Below are 22,107 nucleotides of genomic sequence, written 5' to 3'. Positions count from 1 at the left end.
AAAAATATACTAATAAAGTCATAAATACGAAAAAAACAAAATTTTCTTACGCAAACAAAATAATTTTATTATTTTTAACAAACATGAAAAATACGAGTATATTATGATTAATACAATGATTTTACAGTGGCGCGGTGTGCTCAATCTGCTGAATCGCTCTGAGGCTTTCGTTGCCAACTCTCGGATTTTAACAACAAAATCCTTGTCACACATACAAACGTGTTCCAACCAATCGTTCCCCCCAACACAGTTCCTTAATAACCTTATTAGTTGAAGCCTTAATTCTAATAAAAAAATGATTTTTCAATAAATATTAAAATAACCATAAAAAGTATGAATATAATATTACATATATCAAATATTGAAATATGAAAATAATGCCATTGTTAAACACCATGGTTTTAAGTTCAGAAAAAACGCCAAACTTTTTACTTAACCTAATGCAATGCCACATACTTATTTTTAATAATAATACTAAATAACCATAGGTGGAGGATATTACTACTGCAGGTTTTGGTCGCAAATTCCTTCACCGTTAAATATTTTACTATTATCGCGGTCAGTCCATCGGACCTTCGTCGTAGGCTTATTATCTCGAACATGGTACAGGAATAAAACATAATTTAATTACAATAATAATAATAAAAACGATACTGATAATAATAGTAAAGCCAAGTTCAGAGTTCCGTCGTCTGTCATGTCGTGTATAAAAGTTGAGCTCTGCCCAAATAGATGAAAATGGTTAGTGGATTATATCATGGTTACAGCTGTCAATTAGATCATGATAAAAGCAAGACAAGACAAACGCCGTAGCTGAGAAAGTGATAACTCGATTTGATTATAACATTATGTTTTTGACCAGCTCGGTATGCACGCTATGGTATAAAATGTGGCAGTCAGGGCAGCAGCCGGTTACTCTGGTACCCGCTGCTCAACTTTGACATAACAGCCATCGGCCAGCTTCAGCGTGGACAAGAACATGAGACGCAGTCGGTCCGGCGTCGGGCACCTGTCGGACGGTAGGAACTTTTGGTGGCGGATCAGCGTGGACACGACCGTCTTCATCTGGAGCATCGCGTACTTGATACCGATGCAGTTTCGGGGTCCGGTGCTGAACGGAATGTAGGCGTACGGGTGCCGCCCGTGACAGGCTTCCGGCAAGAAGTTGTCCGGATCGAATGCATCCGGGCCACGGGCTGTGCCACCGTAGAGCTGCGGACTCAAATGCAGAAACAACGGGCTGACGATCAGCGTGGAGCCTAAGGAATGCAACCCGGGTAAGTGATATTTTATTTTAGCAGTATAATTAGATAACGTATTTTTCGTATACACATGCTGACTCTGTATGTGGTGTTTTCAGCAAAAATTCAAAAACAGATTCGATTTTGGTTTTCGTCAAAAAGATTCAATTGAAAAAAGATGTACATAGTGAAAAATGTAGGTACTTATGTCGGCGGTACAATTTACTTGATTATTTTTTTTTAGTCATTGCACGAATAAATTCTACAAGATTAAAGTGATGATTTTTGTGGTAAAATAGTTTTAGGAAAATATGAACGGTATTTATTTTTTCGTCATCCCCCGTTGATAGTCGTATAATAAATAAATAGAAGGGTCTATCATTTAACCACTAGCGTTAATTTATAAAGGCGCCAAGCGAAATTATTTTTCAAAAAAACCGGATTTCAGATACACATATTTAATTTTTTTCTCAATACGTAATTTGGTATTAACTTATTTTTTCACTTCCGAGAATCATTTAAGAACTAAAGTGGCTAACTATGCCCCCGTTAACTCCAGAGTACAAGCTCTAGCCGAGTCGTTTGTATTGTAGACTTGTAGTGTATGTGACCCTTTCAAAAGCGTTTAATATATAGTCTACCGAAAATATTACGTCCTGTAAAAGCCGTAACAGCGCATACTCTATTACATTTACACCATCACTTGTCGAAACATAAACCATACCGGCCGGGCATAGGTGACCTCCGATTGTCGTGTCTTCGTCCAGGGCTCTGCCGAACACTGGAAGCGGAGGGAAAAGCCTCAGAGTTTCTTTGATCACCCGTTCGAGGTACTCCATCTGAACCAAATCGTTGTACGTGACCGGCCTGTTACGATCTCCGATTGAAAATATTGATTCCTGCTCCTTGAAAACCTGTATAATACATATAAACAGATAATAACAGTAAATTAATGCGCAATTAAGTAACTCATAAATTTTATGTCAGATGTCCAAGTCATTGTACTATTATACTCGGTGTTTAAGCCGTTTAAGGTATACTTATTACAGGAGGTGGCTAGAATGTATCTACTTTTTACGATACATAGACTGCAGTTGTATGTTGTAAGTAATAATCTAATCACTTATACACCGTCCTTCAAATATTAAATACCTTCGTTTTAAGTTCTAAATCTATTTATTATTTTAGGCAGAATATTTTTGGAGGTCCACGGCTTCAAGCATACCTCCTATCCATTAGTAACTAGTCACTATAGCCACTGTATACGGCAGTATACACATGATAAATTGTACATATATTTACCTTGTCTTGTACATCTTGATGATGAGCCAACATGAAAATCACACAAGCATTTGCCATAGCAGTTGTTTCTTGTCCTCCTATATTCGCATATATATTGTTTATAATATACATAAAAATAACGACATACGTCAGAAAATAATATAAACTATTTAGGTATAAATTTTAAAATAATATACTTTGAAAAATACTATTTTACAACAATGATTATAATATCTATAATAATAAAATGCTATGTATAATGTTCATTATACACCAAAATCGTATTTGTGATGCCAAAAATCTTATTATACATTTGTACAACGTGTATTGTCATGTTAACTATAGGTAGAAATTTGTTACTTCTGGAATTATAATTATTTAGTCATATTTTTAAAATAGATTATTTACCACTGTCATACTTGTCAGTCATCATTTTATTGTTAGAAAAGCTTATGAACAATTAAATGAGCAATAAAACAATAAAAAAAATAACAAGAATACTTAAAGAATATTTTGAAGAAACTAAGTTGTTGTAGGTATATAGCCTTATCCAAAAAAATTATTTTCCAAACATTTTTCATTGTTTCATGTGATCTACTATTTATTACTTCTATTATATTTATGTTGTTCATAGTAATTATGATTTTATGACTATAAATCGAATGTTATGGTATTATTACTTAAAAAAATAATTTATCTTTAAAAATTGTTGTTGAAAAAAATTATTATACTAGTACAAATATATAGACAACATATTTAATTGAAAAAAATACTGTCCAGATAAAACTGAAAATATAGCTATAGTAATTGAAACTAAAAATTAAAATCCGAATTATCTTACAATATCCAGTGGAGCAGAAAGCTTAATTTATACAGGAGACAAACTTTTTCCGTGATTAAATCCTGGAAATTTACCAGCCGGCACCCACCAACCATCATTGTAAACGTTATAAGTTTTATGAGTAGTTAATCAGTACAATATTATATTAACAATATAATTATTTTTACATAACTTTTACCAGCTAGGTGTTGATCATTTAGGGCTTTAGACTTAATACGTAATAACCTCAAGTATAATAACTCAATACACGTTTTCGCCTTATATCTACGTAATAAAAATAATGTTTTGTTCCTTTCATAAAGAAATACTTTTTTCAACTAATCAAATTATTTTGTACCGGATCGAGAATCATACAAATGTTATAAAACATATAGTTGTATAGACATACAGTACGTCAGTGCCTAACACAAAAGCACAGTAGCCCAGTCACCTAAACTTGGATGAACCGGAGTACTGGACACTGGTGTGATATAGGTACTCACCAATCATGACTGTTACAAGTTCATCTCGTATCTGCTCGAGAGACATATTTTCATGGGAGTTCTCTAGAAAAATTTTAGTGAGCGTCTCCGTATTTCGTTCATTTTCGTCGTCGTTTGAATTCACATCGTTCTTGCTTCCCGATTTGTCTAATTCAACGATTTTCGTTCTTATTATTTCGTCGGTGAACTCATTAATGATTTTTTGACTACGGTCGTGTTTTCGTTTAATTGACGAAAACTGGAATAACGTACTGCTCAAGTACCATGGATGCGTCATCCTATATTCCCAAGCCTAAAATTATAATACATAAAAATATTTATAGAAGTACCATGTAAGTAAAAGGAACGATAACAAAAATTATCAAAAGAGTGAGCCAAGGTGGGTTGATATTGATATTGATAATAATCAACCTTGGAGTGAACACTTAAATCACATGGAGAAAAGGAGAATTAACAGCAGATTATAGAAAAACTTCTCCGTATATACGACCCACTTAAAGTACAAAAAATATAATATAGGTAGGAGGTACTGCCGAAAGACAAGGCAATTAATGATAAAAGTTAATAATATTAATAATAACTTTTGGAACTTTTATCGTTTAAATGATGTTAAATTACCAACATTTGACATCTGTGCTGATTGTACATTGTGAATTGCTAATTTCAATTTTAAAAAAAATGAAATTAAAATTAATGAAATCCACAACAGTAAAGGAGGATACAATATTGTTTCTCGGGAAAAATACATAAGTACATATTTGTGAATTAAATCTGTTTGGAAGTTAAATTTGTATAATTTTACGTACGTTTTAATGGTATTTTACGCTTACGTACCTACCGCTCCTTAGAAACAATTTAGATGGTGTGATTGAGTTAATTAAAAATGTATTGTATTTTACTTTATGTTTCAAAGTTTACTATATAATAGTGTTTGTATTGACATTAACAGTACCTACCTAAAATAAGTGTATTTGATTGCACAAGAACTGCAAGTTATTTATTAATATTCTTAATGATTATTTTTGAGTAGCAAAATTCTTTCAGTACCTACTTATATATTACGTAATATTACTTTAATATTACGTTATATTACAGTAAAACTGGAAAACCATAGTATTATAAACAAAATATCATTATTATTATCATACGTGCATCGCTGTTAGTAAATTTTCCACAAATCGATTGCAGCCGCCCTTTTGAGCGTTGAACGTGACACCCAAAGCTGTTTTCCCGATCATTTCCATCGTAGCCATGCTGACAGGACCGCTGACGTCACATTCTTTCGATGTCGAGTTGCTATTGTCTCTGAGAATTTCAGCAAGAACGAGTGCTTCTCCGTAAAATATCGGTATAAATTCTTTCAATAGTTTAAAACTAAAACCTTTAGTCATCAATTTTCTGAAAGGTCAAAAAATTATTATGGTGAGTTTATCTGATGTGCAATGGCGAGGGTTTGATTTACAATTAGATTTTGAAAACACACATGCACTTAAATTTGAATCCTCAAATCTATAATAGATTTCGCAGTAATATGATTTAATAATATTATGAAATCACTTTAACTTATAAACGGTAAACCAAGCTGTGAAACATTTAAAACTTATATAACACATTATACAAAATCCAGAAAATTATGAACAAAACTGCTTTAGCCGATGAAGCCACAAGACGTTTCCAGGAAATTATTCATCTAGCAGTAGACATTGTTTAAACCCGCCAAGCAATACATCCCAAAATGACATACAATCTCTAATTCTTACTCTAATTCTAAAATTGATAAAAATAAAACACCAAACCAGGAGATTGTGACAACCCTACCGGTGAACTGTAAATTAGAAAAATCTAAATCACCTAAAAAAAATGTCCATATTTTATTTGAAGAACATAAAATAACATCATACCAAAATTACCTATCTATAATTCATCTTTCAGACTTCAACGTATGGCTAGCTAATAAGCGCTTTATCAAATCAAACGCCTGTGATGTACCTAAACTAAAATCAGATAACGTTTACCTAAGCAAAAATGTCGACAAATACGAACTTTTTGCTAAAACTCTCGAAAATACTTTCTTTCCGATTTATAGATTTCGAAACAGAAAGTAAGGTGTATAACAAACTAGTTGAACCCGATATTCTTCCTCAAAACATACTTCCCAACACCACACCTAATGAAATTATTGAAATAATAAAAAAAAGATGACCAAACAAAAAATCTACAGGATACGATCTCATCACAAATGCTTTAATAAAAAAAATCCCCAAAAAAGCAATCACTTATTTGTGTATATTATTCAACTCATTGTTAAAAATTGGCTATTTTCTAACCAAATGGAAAAAATCTTCAACTATAGTGATAAAAAAATCTGGATACCACAAACCCAAACAGTTACCGGCCCATAAGTCTACTATCTTCACTCTTCAGTCTCAAAAATATTCGAAAAAATCATATACACTAGATTAATAAACCACTTAGATGCAACGGAAGTCATTTCACATCATAAATTTGGTTTTAAGCCAAAACATTCAACTACTCAACAATTCCTCCGCTTAATCGAACATATAAATAATGGTTTTGAAAAAAATGTCATACTGGTACAGCGTTTTTAGACATTTTGTAAGCATATGATCGTGTCTGGCATGGCTCCCTACAGTTTAAATTAAAAACACTAAATACTCATTTTGCGATTTACAACATAATTAAATCCTTCCTCTCTGATCGTTGTTTTTCAGTTATTAATTTATTATAAACGACTCCAACACAGAAATAAAACAGTTAAGAGCCAGTGTTACTCAAGTATCAAAAATGTCTCCCCTGTTTTTTAATTTATACATCGCTGACTTTCCTACTACACATAACAAAGAAGTTCTTCTTTATGTTGATGACAGTATTGTCTATTCAAGCTCCAGCGACGTCTACATTGTCACTGAAAATAAACAGCGACTTAAACAAAATAAAGTGCTGGGTGAAAAAATGGAAAATTTTCCTAAACTCCTCAAAAAGCACAGCAGTATTATTCACACTTTCTCGTCCCAAAACCCCACCCACTCTAATACTTAATGGTGATAACATATCCTGGTCTCCAGCAACAAAATATCTAGGAGCTATCTTCAGGCCCGTGCGCAAGGGGGGGGGGTTGGGGGTTCAAACCCCCCCCCCATGGCCGAAAAATCGTGTTTTTCATGTTTGATCTATTAACTATATGTCATATTTTCTAATCTTAATTGTAATAAATAATAATGCATAACATAATAGTACAATACTATAATAATATAATATAGTGTTGTCTTCACGTTTGCTGTTTNACATTTCTTCGAAAAAATAACAGTTACTAACGACTTCTTTACCTCTTAATCATCGTCAAACCGCCTTAAGTTGGAAATGCTCCCTGCTTCTTTACAAGCAAATTATACGGCCATTATTAGTACTCTATGCTGCCCCTAACTGGGAAAATTGTGCAAAAACCCGCATAAATAAAATTCAAGTCTTTTCATTAAAGATACTAAGAACAATATCAAATGCTCCTTGGTTCGTCAGAAACGAAGGCCTTCACACAGACTTCAAACTTCCAACAGTGAAAGCCTACCACCTTCAAAATCTCACGATAAACTTTTTTGGTCCACTAAACAGTGCAAAAATAATCAATTAGTTAGGTGACCTTGTCAGGAACACCCTATAATTAAAAAAATTAATAAAAAAAATAAAATTATGATTTGGTACCTGTTAACCTTCCATTTATTTATGTCGTCAATCGTAAATATCCCTTGTCCCATGATGGATTGTTGCATAACCATATATTCCTTAGCTTTTCTTAGAAATTTTGGACTGGTAAGAACAAATTCAATATCTTCGGGCCGAGTAAGAATAATATATAATTTATTGAGCAACCAAGCTTTAAACAAAGATTTTTCGTATCTAAAATAATAATATGAATTATAATTTATTTACGTGGTATAGCTGTTAATTTTCAGTTGCAATTATAAATTACATTTCTATTTATTATTTCTAATTCTATTTATTTTTAAAGTAAACTGAAACTACTTATTATTTTATTTAATTATTATGATTTATGACTATTGTTTATATAATTTACAATATTTATTGAGAATTTTGCGAAGTTTAATGTATCATGCATAAGAATGTATCGTAGTCACCCGCCGAAATGATGCTCGACGATATTACAACTGCAACCAATTTACCGCTCCTAAATTACCACAACCAATTTATAGCGATGTATTTACGTGACACCAATTTATCACTTATGACTAAAATAATAAATATTATATTATATTATTATATACAATATATTTGATAGCCAATGTTGATTATTGTATTATATATTTATAAATATTGTAGTAATATTATTAAAAAGTGCTGATGCAAAAAGAGGGGGTCATTAAATTTCAAACCACAATACTTGGAAACTTAACATTTATAAAAAAATTGTGTGCATATTATGTTTCCAATGTATAGTGAGGTTTTGTAACAAAAAACAGACAAAGTTTTAGGAAAGAAAATCCTTATTTACCTATTATTTTAAAGTATAAAAATATCCAAATATTTACTTATTAGTTCTTAGTGTTCTTACTTAATGGGATCAACCTATTAATTTAAATAATTTTGGCATACATTTCAAATACAATATTGCAGTTTAATATTGTGAATTTATGTATTATCTATAGCCCAATAAATTTGAATATGGAGAGATTTTTTTTCAATATTAAAATATACTCAAAAATAATGTTTCAACAGACCACTTATAATAGGTTTTTAAACTAATAACAGTACAGAAGTGTATAGTTAACTATTTTATAAGTTGTTTTATGATAAGAGTACAAAACTCACGCTTGGTATACGACTTTTGCGCTTTTGACTTTTTGTTCAGCCCCTTGTAAGACCAACGGTAATAAGCCCAAAATAAATGTTCCTTCTGGACCTGGTATTCGGTTGCCTAACATCCTTCTTCTCCTGCCTTTAATACTTATTACTATCAAAGCAATCGCCGAAACCGCCAGGAGCGTCATGAAAATTGGAAGCCACATATTTTCACGATCAGTTAAAATTAGTTCTATAATTCTCTGTAAACGTATTTTTGTAAAATAATTAGTAATTTCGTGTTAATATTAGTCATATATTGATCGTTTATAGGCTGCAGACTGTAGTGCTTAACTTGTAAAAATAAATAGTAGAGGCATTCTGATGAGACAAAAAAAAATGTGCACCCATAGCTATTGGCTATACGTAATAAGTCGTGGTGGGCTTAAGGCTTCAACAAACATTTCATAACCTTTTTACCAGTTTAGTGCTTAATTTAAAAGACTTTTGCAAGTAATTGAGGGAGTACTGGTATTTTTTTCAATATATCGATTATAAAGAATAGTTTTAAATATTTTTAATAGGAATCATATTTTTTTTAAATGCTTAATATCAGTTCAAAATTGTAACATTATTGTGTTCTTGTTTAAAAAAGGGGTACGATAAAAAATTTTAAAATATTTAGTTGAGGTATTCAGTTACCCTGCTTCCCATCTCCCGCACATTCACTCTCACACACACACACGCTAAAATATTTTGATGTTAAATTGTACAAGATCCTCATACCGAGTTATATCACAGTTTAACATATATTAATAAAATAAAATTTAGATATAATATATTTTACTTTACCGACGGTTTAGTACCAATAATACACGGAGTTAGCGAAGATGCTGCATCGGTACTCATGTTTCTAGCGGGCCGGAAGATAATTATTATAAATTTAACGAAGTAATCAAAAATAGTTAGGTGTGGTAGGACTCTGTGGCAATACATAAACACGTAAGACGACACACACGTCTTGTTATGTGTAATGTGTACAATTAACATGTAAGTGTAATGTGTAAAATGTAGTAAATTATCGTAAAATATAAATACCATAATGGTGGTGAACCAACATTACACGTGTAGAATATTAAATCACGAATTAAAATATTACTGCTTAAACAACGGGTAGGTAACGCATTAGTATTTATTATATTATGTTTACATACCTTAAAACGTTTGATGTGCTGTATAATATGTTTTTCGTATACCTATAAAATATGTACTAGACGAAAAAGTGTTCATCTATTTTTTTATAGTTGGAAATATGGGTAATAAGGTCTTCTAATTGTTTTTATTCGCACGGAATAAATTAATCGTTTATTGTTTTATCTGTTTGTTAATTTTAAGGCACCATATACTCAAGAGTATAAACTAAAACTGAATAATTTTAAAGTCAAAATTGAAAATAAATTATCATCATAAACTAGATTGAATATTAATTGAAACCAACTATATTCGTAACGCATACCTACTAATAAAATAAATACTGTAAATAGCTTTGGTTAAAAATACGATAGATTTATGCGGAAAAAGTTTTATTTAGTATATTTTATTAACAAAAATTAATTTTACAAGCGAAACTCTGTTTAAGCTTCCTATAGAACTCATCTTAAAAATGTTGTATACGTGTAAACGGTCGATTGAACACCTCTAAACTCGATCAGTTTAAATATTAAAATACAATAGAAATCAATATGTACAGTGTTTCATTACAACTATACGTATTTTGTTCTTATAAATGTAAATCACATGCAATCATTATGATTACATTAACGATAAAGATCAAAGGTTTATAAAAGATGGTCTAGTTATAAATAGTGTCAATAAACTGTTTTTGTAAATATGCTAATAGCCAATACTTTTTGGGAATAGGTATATATTAGTTTTTACAGTATTCAGGTCGAAAAGTTTTACGACTTTTAGATTCTGAGTGGAGCGGTAATCTTTTTTTTTGCATATCATCACGTTTTGGAGTAGGAAAAATATTTCAATCTTCAATTTTGATCACCTGTGGTTTCTGGTAACAAATATATGATCCAGTTTGTTCTTTCGAGTGTTAAAACTTAAAAGTAATATATTCTGAGTACTTTCCATAATGATTAAGAAAACGTAAAAATTAATAAGGAGTAACAAGAATATTTACACCAGTTATGCAAAAACTCGATTTTGTTTTGAAATTCAAATTATAAAAATTTTAGAAAACGAAAAAACATATGATATTTTGCCATTCCTGGCATTTGCCATAAATATTTTAACTCGTTTTAGGAAGTTTAATGTTTATGCGTTTTTATATTTTTGGTTTTAGTCATGCACATTGCAGACAAAGTTATAAATTCGTTTCGTATGCCATAGAATCAGATACATTTAATTTAATTTTGCATTTTTTTGCATACTTAGTTGTTTTTATGAATGAATGCAAATTTCGAAAAATAACTGTGTATTATTGCATATTTCGATGAAGAAAATCATTAAATATACCTATTTTAAACCAGAAAACTAAGAAAAACTAAAAACTAATTGTTAGTTTTATACATTTTTGTATTATTACAACCTATCTACCTATACATATTTTTCTGAGAATTTAAATGAATACAAATTGATTTTCAAACGATTACATTTAGTTAGTTCTAAGTATTTAATGTTTTTATGAGCAGAACAGTGGGGCAACATTTGCGGCGTGTCACTGTGCCATGCCCCATTATCAGCCGAACAAAACTCAGTGAGGATATTTGCCGTATTTTCGTCTATGAACCTAACCTTCGAAATCGGACCTTAAAAAGAATTATCCTGTACCATGGATTGGAAACGAGCGGATGGGCCGGCCCGGGCCACTTAAAGTTTAGGATTGACTTGTGCTGGGGCAGGGGAATCAGCGAGTACGCATCGAGCGTTACTTACATTCATCTACATACATCTACCTAGTTTATATAATGTATACAGGTAGCGCTCGATACGTGGTTCCTGATTCCCCCCTCACAAATCGGCTCCAAATCTTAAGGGGCTCGGTGGCTCTCGTTTCCAGTTCATTCTATCTTAGTCCGTGTCCCCTACCTATAGTGTAAACATTTTATACATTGGTGCCTACAAGGACCTACATTTAAATCTGTAATTTCGCTTTATTTTATACCGTCGTGTATGTATGCGGGGACTTTAGAATTTCCGGACACGAGTGTTGCATGTCTCCGCCGAGCCCCTCCCATAAACACCAAGAGAATAAGAGGAGACCCACACCCACACATTGTTCGCTAAGATCTCGGGGGCTGCCCAGTGCCCATCCACTGCTATGTTGCAACAATATCTTTATACAAGCACAATATTATTAGGAGGTATACGTCCTAACAACTACTCGCACTATATGCGATATAGAATTCAGTATTACTCTATTATTTAAATGTTTACAATATAAACGCGTAAAACGGAAATTTAAACACACTTCACACTAGGCAGGTCGTAGGTTAGATAACGAAATAAAACACAAAATTACCGTTGAGCATGTATGTATTTGTATGTATGTATGTATATATGAATGCGTGTGCGTGTGCGCGTGAGTGTAAGTCTTATAAAATATACTGGAACATAAATTAAATTATTGTCGTGTTTGAGTGGAAGTGACGGCCATTCAAATTTAATCGCAATATCATAAACACAATAATATTAGCGATTATTATTATTACTATATCTAATATCTGTTTTGCGTATAATTGAGTCCGAGTGGCCTATATAGCCGGGGTGTAGCATAAAATTAGACATGTACTTGCACTTCATGACTATGTTATAACATATATGCACGCGGTCTATACCGGTGTAAACATTTTTTTCACATTGCATACAATGTATTGTTAAATATCATTATGCACTTATGATTTATGCTTAAGTATTTAAAATTTGTCGATGGCGAAATGTTGGACTATTATTTTCTGTTTTTGGTAAAGTCCTAGGGTTAAATATTAGTTTATTGATTTATTAGTAATTTATTCGGTGACTGAGAATTGTAAAATATATTAATTTTAAGGGCATATAATATTTTTATTTGATTTATATTTATTATGCCCTCATTCCTATGCTTCCTCTCATAGTGTCATTTTTCTTATCTTATTTATTTTAAATATATATTACACATTTTCACAGTTTTTACTGTCAATTTGTATTTTATCCCTAAAAGCTTTTTTTAATTTTATATTTTGAATTACCTAAATTATAGGCATATCATTATTATTGTGAATGGCGACCAGTACCTACTATAGCTATGTTCCAAGTTTCCTTCGATATTTATTTATTACTTATTAGTCCTATCAGAATTTGGTTGTAATGCTAATTTATGTTTGTCTAGCCATTTTGGATCTAGGGTTAGAGAATTCTAGAAACATAATACAAATATTATAAAATATATAAATACGTATAATATTACAATTTACAGACGTTGAAAAGAGTTAAACGATAAACAAATGTACTAATATATGTTATATACTATAGAACAGGGGTGGCCAGCTAGAAGATTCACGAGCCACCAATATACTCATATAAATAAATATGGAAGAGCCAAAATGGAAAAAAAGGTCATATGTACTCGTATATACAATATATATGATTGTTGAAAACAAGATAAAGTATCGAATCTAATAAAATGTAAAAACAAAATAAACACCCAACAAATAAGAAAATAATTAATAATATTACAAATTCTATCAAGAACACTATATTTTTGTTAATTTTTTTCCATGCATTGTAATATAATAAACTATTATACTTTTTAAAATACATAAATTTATATAAAAAATGTTACGATAAGATGCTAGCCGCAAAAGTCTCTGACACAAGCTGCAGTTTGGCTACCCCTGCTATAGAATATAAAAATGTGTACGTTTATGAAATCATTTCAGAATTATAACAAGAATTTTTATTACAAAATTATGAATATTTTCATCGCGAACGAACCACGGAGCGTTTGAAATATCTGGATTTTGTTTAAATGTACCTAGGTACATTTAAAATATACATATTTAACAGTTTATGAAAAATTAACTCAATCAAATGCAAATGTTTTCCTCCTAGATGTGGGTTTAATAATTAGTTTAGTTAACTACTATTATCTAGGCTCTCTGCCTACTATTATACAAATAAAGGATTTTTTTTTAAACTAAAAATAGTTTTAATGCACTTTATTTTTACTGCTTATTAAGAAATTTTTTAGGACATGGAGTCCTCGGCACTACTCATCAAGTATCTAACATTCCAAATTGAATGCAGAAATGGTGGCGGTGATGGAGGTGATTGACGTAGTTGTGTAGACGCATGGTTGTCTCTGCAGAGTGCAGGTATACGTACTTTTTTGTACGTATTTATTTGTAAAATATATTTATATAGGCGTTGTTACTAAAAACGTCATTTTTTTAATCTGATTTTTAAATTCAAAGCGTGTAATCGTCTTTTCCGAGCATAATGACATGTAAATTTCGGCAACATAGATCACAACAACGGGTCCGCACCATACGCTTCACCATACGATCTTCGCCTATTCTATAGTTATTAACGATTACGATTAAACTACCTATACACTCGTCATGAAAGTGCGTCGCATTATATTTTATTGATGTGAAGTCGGAGTGCAATACAGTCTGTGCATTTTGGTGCTTGTGTCGAATTCAAATTTTCGGGATCCATACGATCGTACAAGGGAGATTGAACACAAATTGTAGTCATGAGATACGTAAGGAAGACTTTGAATTATTATATTTGTACGTTATACAGAGGTCTAAGAGCAGCCGCAGATTAAAGATTATAATATTGTGATATATTTTGTTTAAGTCTATGAGTACATGTCACACACACCCACATGACGTGTGGTTATCGTATAGTACAAACGTACCATTTATACAATTGTCATTTAGTAGAACCAAATAGTTTAAGTGTTGTTAGCTTTAATGTTAGAGCGAATAATCGACGTATTGTTTAATTTATAGAGAAAACATGCACTATTGTCTATATTCTATGGGACAACTCGTAGGTTTTTATTTTGAAGTGCAGAGTCATTACTGTGTAAAATATTACATTTGTAAAATGCTCATAACTCTCTTTAAAATTAAATAATAACAATACAAACTACTGAGGAGATGGATAGAGTTAATATCAAAAAATTATAAAAAATCCTATGAGATGCCTAGAGTCTAGATAATAATCTTACCTTTCATTTGTATAAGAAGTAAATCACTCTAATTTTTAAAATAACAGAGCTAAATCTGCTGAGTGTACCATTTGCTATGTATACTTATAGGACGGAGCTAACACATTCGGGTGTCACGTCCTCTTAAGACAAGCAAAACACATAAAAGTGATATTGAAAAACTTAATTGAATTTTTCAAAATCTCCATCACCTTGAGGAAAAAATGTTTATGGGTACTTATGAACAAGGGATTTTTTTTAAAATCTTTAATTACAATATTTTAGCATGTGACCTAGAAAAGGTTGACGCGTCACCCCTAATTTATACAAATATAAATAAATAAGTAATACATATAAGTAGTTTAGGCAGTGGGTACCTACTCGTAAATCTCGTATCATATAATATTACAGTCTCGTTGTTGTTGTAATACTTATCGTATACCTTCTAATATGGAGCATGATAGGAACTATAGAAACAACAATTTTTGGAGAGGAGGGCTGAATTCATCCCATACTTATACATCAATGTATAGGACAACACCGCCCCCCCTCCCCCATAATTGAGACTATAATCGGGGGATATCTCTATTGTATATATATTTTATTATTTTCTACTTTCTGCAAGCTTCGAACTGCAACTATGTATTTATGCCTATATATAGATACTTTGATACATGTGTTTTAATACGCGTACCATGTAAATAATAATATTATTACAAACAAATGCAGCAAATCAAAACTATTGTCAAAACGACAATGGGACATGTATGGTATGAAAAAAAAAAAATGTTTTCGAACAGCCATTACAACTGCTGTCTAATTAGCATAACATGCAGCCAGACGCGGTACACGATCGGACCGGTGTTATAAGGACATGTAGCTAGGGTGGAACGGTTAATAATACTGTCGTGATCAAAAGCGTTTGTCACACTCACAGACTCGCTAACATATACGCGTGCTCACGCGTGTTATCATGATATATACGTGACTCATTCGTGATTAATAACGATCGAGATTGTTTTGCAGAGGCTGATTTACACGTTGCTGGCCACCGCGCAGGAGCTTCTGTTCGGCAAGAAATTGTTTTTCGACTGGCAGCTCGGCGACAACTGGGCGCTGAAGAGCATGGAGATTTTGGACAAAGAGTTGGCGGCGGTCGAAAATGATCGGAAAGACAGCGGTAGTCCGCGGCCGAAGGACCCGAACCAGCCGGAGTACGTGTACCGCCGGCAGATCGTCTGGTTCAACACCATCGGGTTCCTCGTGCTCCACTTGGGTGCCGTGTACGGCCTGTACTTGTTTTTGACATCGTCGATGGTACTCACTATGCTGTGGAGTGAGTATAATGAGTGATACGTGCAGTATTTGTAACACAGTATATTAGTATAGGCTCTAATTCCGTACGGTTACGATGAGGTGATCTACAAACTTAAAATTGACCACATTCTGTTCCGGAGAATAAATTATTTTGCCAACGTACCTACTGATTTTTATTTAGTGATTTTGTAGGTTTAAAAAATAATTAATTGGCAATCTATGTTTTTGATTTGGAGAAAAATAAATATAATTTGAAGCTGCAGAATGCATATCACATATTGAAAAATACCGTTTTTTTTTATTAATATTTTTAATAAGTAGACATTTTCAGTTTACCCTCAATTAAATTACACAATTTTACTAATTTATGGATAACAATATTTGTTCATCAATATTCTTAAAAAAATATATTTCCGTCCTGTTATAATATCAGGTTGGTTAGATCAAAATTTGTTTATTTTAATGACAAAATACGTGAAAAAAATGTTTTCAAAAACGTTAATTTTGTTGAGAATATCATTATAAATTTTAATGTTTCGGTATACTTAGCATTGCTGGTAGCGGGTGCAAGTGCGTTCTCCGTCACCATGGGCGCTCACAGACTATACACGCACAGGACTTTCAAATGCAACGATTGGGTAAAAGCACTGCTGGTGTTCGGGCAGACGGTCGCTGGACAGGTGAGCCTATATAATATGATACTATTAAAGTTCAACATTTTTGTGGTTTTCTGTTATATATGCGGAAAATTGTCGAACTTAGTGTGCTTGTTATATTTTTCTAAAACGCGTTCTTTCGTTGTCCTTCAGAACTGCTTGTACGTTTGGATCAGAGACCACCGGCAGCATCACAAGTACAGCGACACGGTGGCCGACCCGCACAATGCGTCTCGGGGATTCTTCTTCTCGCACATCGGATGGTTGATGGTGCGCAAACATCCAGAAGTCATTGAGAAGGGCAAGAAGATCGACATGACTGACATCGAAATGGATCCGTACGCCATGTTTCAGAAAAAGTAAGATGTATCCCGTGCTACGGGTAGCCGCCGCTTATGAAACGTCCGTGCCGTACGAGTATTGTTCGATTATAAAGGCACCGATAAAATAATAATTATGTATGCAGTCGCTTTTTCTTCACACGTATTTACATTCACCACTGCGCTGAGTGAAACAAAAATTGGGCTCTACTCGATTTTTACCACACTCTGTAAGTGGTGGTATTACTTTCAATCCAAGTCCAGTTGAAATAATTTACGTTTCACAGTGAATAGTCGTAGAGTTACAAAAACAATGTTGAAAAAAGTCAATCATACGGTGCCTTTAAATCGAACGTCCTCGAGCATACGTGCACATTGAGTACCTATATGTATATGGTCGTAATACCGTTGCCGCACACAGATATTACAAAATACTGTTCACGATCTTGGCCATGCTGATGCCGATGGTGGTGCCATTCGTCCTTTGGGGGGAAACCCTGTGGAATGGCTTCTTCGTGTGCTTCCTGTTTCGACTGATGACAGTCCTGAACTTGACATGGCTGGTCAACAGTGCTGCACATCTGTACGGAAACAAACCATTTACCAAGTGAGTATACATTATTCTATATGACCACATATTGTTTGCTACAAATGTAGTATACCGACCCCACGAGCAAACTTAACAATTGTCGTTCAATAGAGTCAATATTGTGTTGTTAGCTTTAATATTAGATTTAATAATCAAACTCAAGGACGAATTTAAGTGCGGGGTATAACAGGAGGCTGTGGCCTCGGGTCGCTATTTTTTTTATATTTTCATTGTTTTAATACTGTTATGTATTCTCTTTTTCTTTTAAGTTTTAATTAATATTATATTTATCGTACTTACCTAATTTTTTAACATAATTAATAATACTATCATTATCATTATTTTTTTTTTTAAAAAAAAAACCATCTATATTTGATCATAAACTATGATTTATGATAATATAATTAAAGAATTGTCCGTCTCAATCCAATAATAGTTTGAAACGAATGACTTTTTTTCATTATAATTGGGTGGTTTTTTGTTGCTCCTATTAGGTGTCGAATTTCTGAATAGTGCCCTGATCAAACTTTAAGTAAAGAATATTATCTGTGTTTGTACATTGGATTTTTACGATACTTCAAAATGTATTTCATAACTTGCATGGAATTGAAATACTGTGAAATATTTAAGTACGAATACGCGTTGCCAATAATCTCTGACCTTGGCTATCGATTATATAAAAACAAATGTTTCTATAAAATTTTTCCATTTTGAGAAAAACTCAAGATCCGTTCATATCTGTATGTGGGTTAGGTTGGATTGTAAACACACACACACAAATATATTATTATAACAAACGTTTACGTGGGTTCGTTCTCGGTGCAGCGACATAATGCCCGTGGAGAACATTTACGTGTCCATGTTCGGGCTGGGCGAGGGCTGGCACAACTATCACCACTCGTTCCCGTGGGACTATCGGGCCGCCGAGTTTGGGCAGTACTTCAACCTGACCACTATGCTGATCGACTTTTTCGAAGAGATGGGCTGGGTGTGGGACAAGAAGTACGCGACGCCGGCCATGGTCCGGAGCCGAGTGACCAAGCGCGGGGACGGCACCCACTGCAAGTACGCCCGTCCGCAGTCGAAGGACGGCGGCGAGCCCTCCGAGCCCGTGGCCGACGACGACACTTACGAGGAGCTGTTCTGGCTGGAGGAGCGGTCGGCGACGGCCGCCGAGCGTGTGGCCGAGGCTCAGAAGGGCTAAATTTCGCCGGACAATATCACATAATAAATTATACCCAAGTCTATATACACTATATTATATAGTTATTATTATTATTATTATTATTATTATACGTCACCTGTGGATATTTTTAAGAAATATTTTTTTTTCTTATTTTTTATATCAATTTATGTATATGTCGACCGATGACGTGTGGCTCTCTCTCACTCTCTTTCTCGCTGTATGTTCATAATATTCGGGTGGCTTGACGATATCATACCAACATTCATGACAGATGTGTAGGAATCACAAACATTTGTTATTATAATAATGATAATAATATATTATACAGTGCTCGAATTGGAAAAATAAAAGAGATACTTTTGAAGGTACCTTTTTTTAGTATAGGCGACCCCGAAATATAGAATAAATAGTGTAGGAGCTTCGCCAATTCGAGTACTTATTTTACGTATTTAATAAATATCGCGATCTTATTCTATTTTACGAAATCTCAACTTTTACCACTTATTTCAATGCTAAAATTATAGCAGCTATAAACGCTATATGGGTATTAATATAGTGATAATGATAAATATATAATTATTGTCTGCAGTCATTATCTGAAAGAGTCAATAATATAAACGTGTACCTTAATATATCATAATGTTAATAATCTTTGTTGTTGTTTGGAATTATTATAAAATATGTAGATCGTTTAATAGTAATATAGTCGTTTTTTATGTACGTACATGTCTGTACTCGCGTATTTGTGATCTCACTAGTGGGCGTACTTACCTATGTTTTCCTTTTCTTTTGAGAACTAGGCATAACGTATATAGTCCATAATCATTATACTATTATTACTCTTTTTCTTTTAAACTATCGTATTTATATATTGTTATACGGCCTTTCACGTCCGGTAAAGGTTCTGAACAAAATATCTCCGTTTTGGTTCATTATGTAGTATTTTCTCCTAATACTATATAGAAACACGGGTTTACGACTTTGAATCGAAACGCTGCAACTGCAAAGAAAATACGATATCAGAATATTATTGTCATTTGGATGTTCGTTTTATATAAGAACGAACGCTGCCTGGATTTAGGTATACTTAATAATATTTTCTGTATCGTTAACGAATGCTGTGGTTTAAAAAAATTTACAGTAGGTAATTAAAATACGACACATTATGGCCACGGTAGCCAACGTTCCTCCACTGATCACGATCTCGATCGTGACCAATAAAATATGTATGTTTATTATGTTAATATAATGCGTGTAAATACTTGGGTGTAAACAACGAACCCGTAAAATATGATTCCGTTTCTTGTTCGAAAATGTAAAACTATATATGTAATATGCTAATTCGTTGTTTACGCGCTGTACTATACAATATAGTACAAGTAACAGTAAATCACACCCTTTTTTAATTATAATATTATACACGTCGTGTATTACATAATATAATAGGTATTAATTATGTATAAATAGCCGGCACCGTCGCTTACGTTTTTAAAGTTCATCTGTTAGTCAGTGACACTTAAGCTAGTGTACGTATTAATAAGTTTTAAAAAAACACTGTGAGCCCAAGCTACTTAGCTACCCTCCCTTCCCACCCCCACCCCCACCTATGCAGAAGTGTATATAATATATATATGATCAGTGTGACAGTGTCCCGTATTTTATTTTTAATTAATACATTTTAATGAATACACTTTTATTAAATATGTAGGTACTACAACAGAGGTTCTCAACCTTTTTCACTCTATGCCCCCCTTGTAAATTTACTAAAAATCTTATTCCCCTTCCCCTTAAATTAGGGTTTAAGCTAATTTTTTTTTTTGTAAGTGGTACAAATAAAACATACAAAATAACTATATATTACACAATATACAACTATTTACTTTTTACTATTATTTTTTTCATTTTAAAAATGTATTAACTTACGAAGTAAAAATATTAAGTGTAAAAAAAAAATATTGAATATAAAAACAAATATATTAACATAGAGTATAAATAATATCTCGGTCTATTGACTCTATCGCCGTTATACCTAATATATAATTGTTATCGATGCCCGATAATCTTATAAGTTGTAACTAATATAGAGATTTCAATTTTACACATTGTAAAATAACATAATTATTTTCGTAATTCCATCATCACTATATTCGCTCCGAGCAGAATATATCCTCCCCTCCCCGGTTGGGAACCGCTGTACTACAAAATTGTCGACGATTGATGACAAAATAGAATAAAATATGTCTACGAAAAAAATCATAGGTTAGTAGATATATAGGAAATGGGTACACTCCATATTTTTTAGTGGTCATTTTTTAGTAAACTCTTCAAATGTTGATAATAATATGATGGAATATGGAAAAAATAAAAAAACTTATTCACAGCAAGTAATTGTCTACTATTACATGATATAATAAGAAAAACAAAGAATGCCATGAATTTAAACACTATGTCATCTCATGCTCACAGATATAGATACTGCAAAAGTAAAATTCTACATAGCAACACTCAATAGACTGAAATGTATTTAGAAATATATCTCCCTTCGCCACTCACTCTTGAATCTTAACTACGAAGTTAAGACATTAAGATATTCTTAAATTGTAGTACGATTATATGAAGTAAAAATTTTTTTTTTTTTTAAACATTTTATATTTTAAAATGAGAATTACGGATTTGATTTTACCCAAAATATTTAATATGATATTATTATTGTAATGAATGATGTAAGTATAACTAAATGAAACCTAGTTTTCCATATTAGGCTGTACACTTTTGCAACGGTCACCGTCTAGTGGGTAACGTAACTCTAGATAGGTCCGTGTGTATAGTGTGTTTACCTGACTATATTCTATTTCAGTCAGACCAGGCGCGTATACAAGGGGGGGGGTTCTAGGGGTTCAACCCCCCCCCCGAAATTTCATGAAATAAGTTTTATTATTTGTTAGTTTGGTTTTATTTAATTTTCCGCATTCGTAATATGAATTACATTCTGGTTTAGTGCTCGATCTTCATCTACAATCGTTAATCGGACCACTACCTACATGATCACATCAAAATAAATATAGATTTCATATGAAACCCCGATGCAAGCCGATATAATTTTTATTACAATATAGCAACGATGAATGAAGTTTGACGGAAGTCAAATTTCCAGTGATTTCTATCCAAATA

At 32.6% G+C, this 22,107-nt stretch overlaps 2 protein-coding genes across 5 annotated transcripts; one reads left to right on the top strand and one right to left on the bottom strand.

The window, feature by feature from the left end:
- Positions 1-27: 27 nt before the first annotated feature.
- LOC111035158 (cytochrome P450 4C1-like) lies at positions 28-10,386 on the bottom strand. 4 transcript variants are annotated; one of them, XM_022316681.1, is made up of 9 exons: positions 10,177-10,386; positions 9,875-10,085; positions 8,691-8,923; positions 7,566-7,760; positions 4,994-5,243; positions 3,846-4,137; positions 2,544-2,620; positions 1,966-2,155; positions 913-1,259 (listed from the first exon to the last, which is right to left on the bottom strand). In XM_022316681.1, the coding sequence occupies exons 3-9, from the start codon at positions 8,885-8,887 to the stop codon at positions 913-915; spliced, it is 1,548 nt and encodes a 515-aa protein (XP_022172373.1). In that variant the 5' UTR covers positions 8,888-8,923; positions 9,875-10,085; positions 10,177-10,386. The 4 variants fall into 4 exon arrangements, with proteins under 4 accessions (XP_022172370.1, XP_022172373.1, XP_022172372.1 ...); XM_022316678.1 differs by lacking the exons at positions 9,875-10,085; positions 10,177-10,386 and adding an exon at positions 9,513-9,715 and having other exon boundaries at positions 28-1,259; XM_022316680.1 differs by having other exon boundaries at positions 9,875-10,386.
- A 3,813-nt stretch (positions 10,387-14,199) lies between these two features.
- LOC111035162 (stearoyl-CoA desaturase 5-like) lies at positions 14,200-19,660 on the top strand. Its single transcript, XM_022316684.1, has 6 exons — positions 14,200-14,415; positions 15,895-16,204; positions 16,735-16,865; positions 16,995-17,200; positions 17,583-17,768; positions 18,576-19,660. The coding sequence occupies exons 1-6, from the start codon at positions 14,407-14,409 to the stop codon at positions 18,952-18,954; spliced, it is 1,221 nt and encodes a 406-aa protein (XP_022172376.1). The 5' UTR covers positions 14,200-14,406; the 3' UTR covers positions 18,955-19,660.
- The last annotated feature ends 2,447 nt before the right edge of the window (positions 19,661-22,107 follow it).

This window comes from Myzus persicae, unplaced genomic scaffold (genome assembly GCF_001856785.1).
Source record: "Myzus persicae strain clone G006 unplaced genomic scaffold, MPER_G0061.0, whole genome shotgun sequence".
NCBI lineage: Eukaryota > Metazoa > Arthropoda > Insecta > Hemiptera > Aphididae > Myzus > Myzus persicae.
Note: the sequence above shows the minus strand (reverse complement) of the source record. Positions and strands in the feature narration are given on the sequence as shown.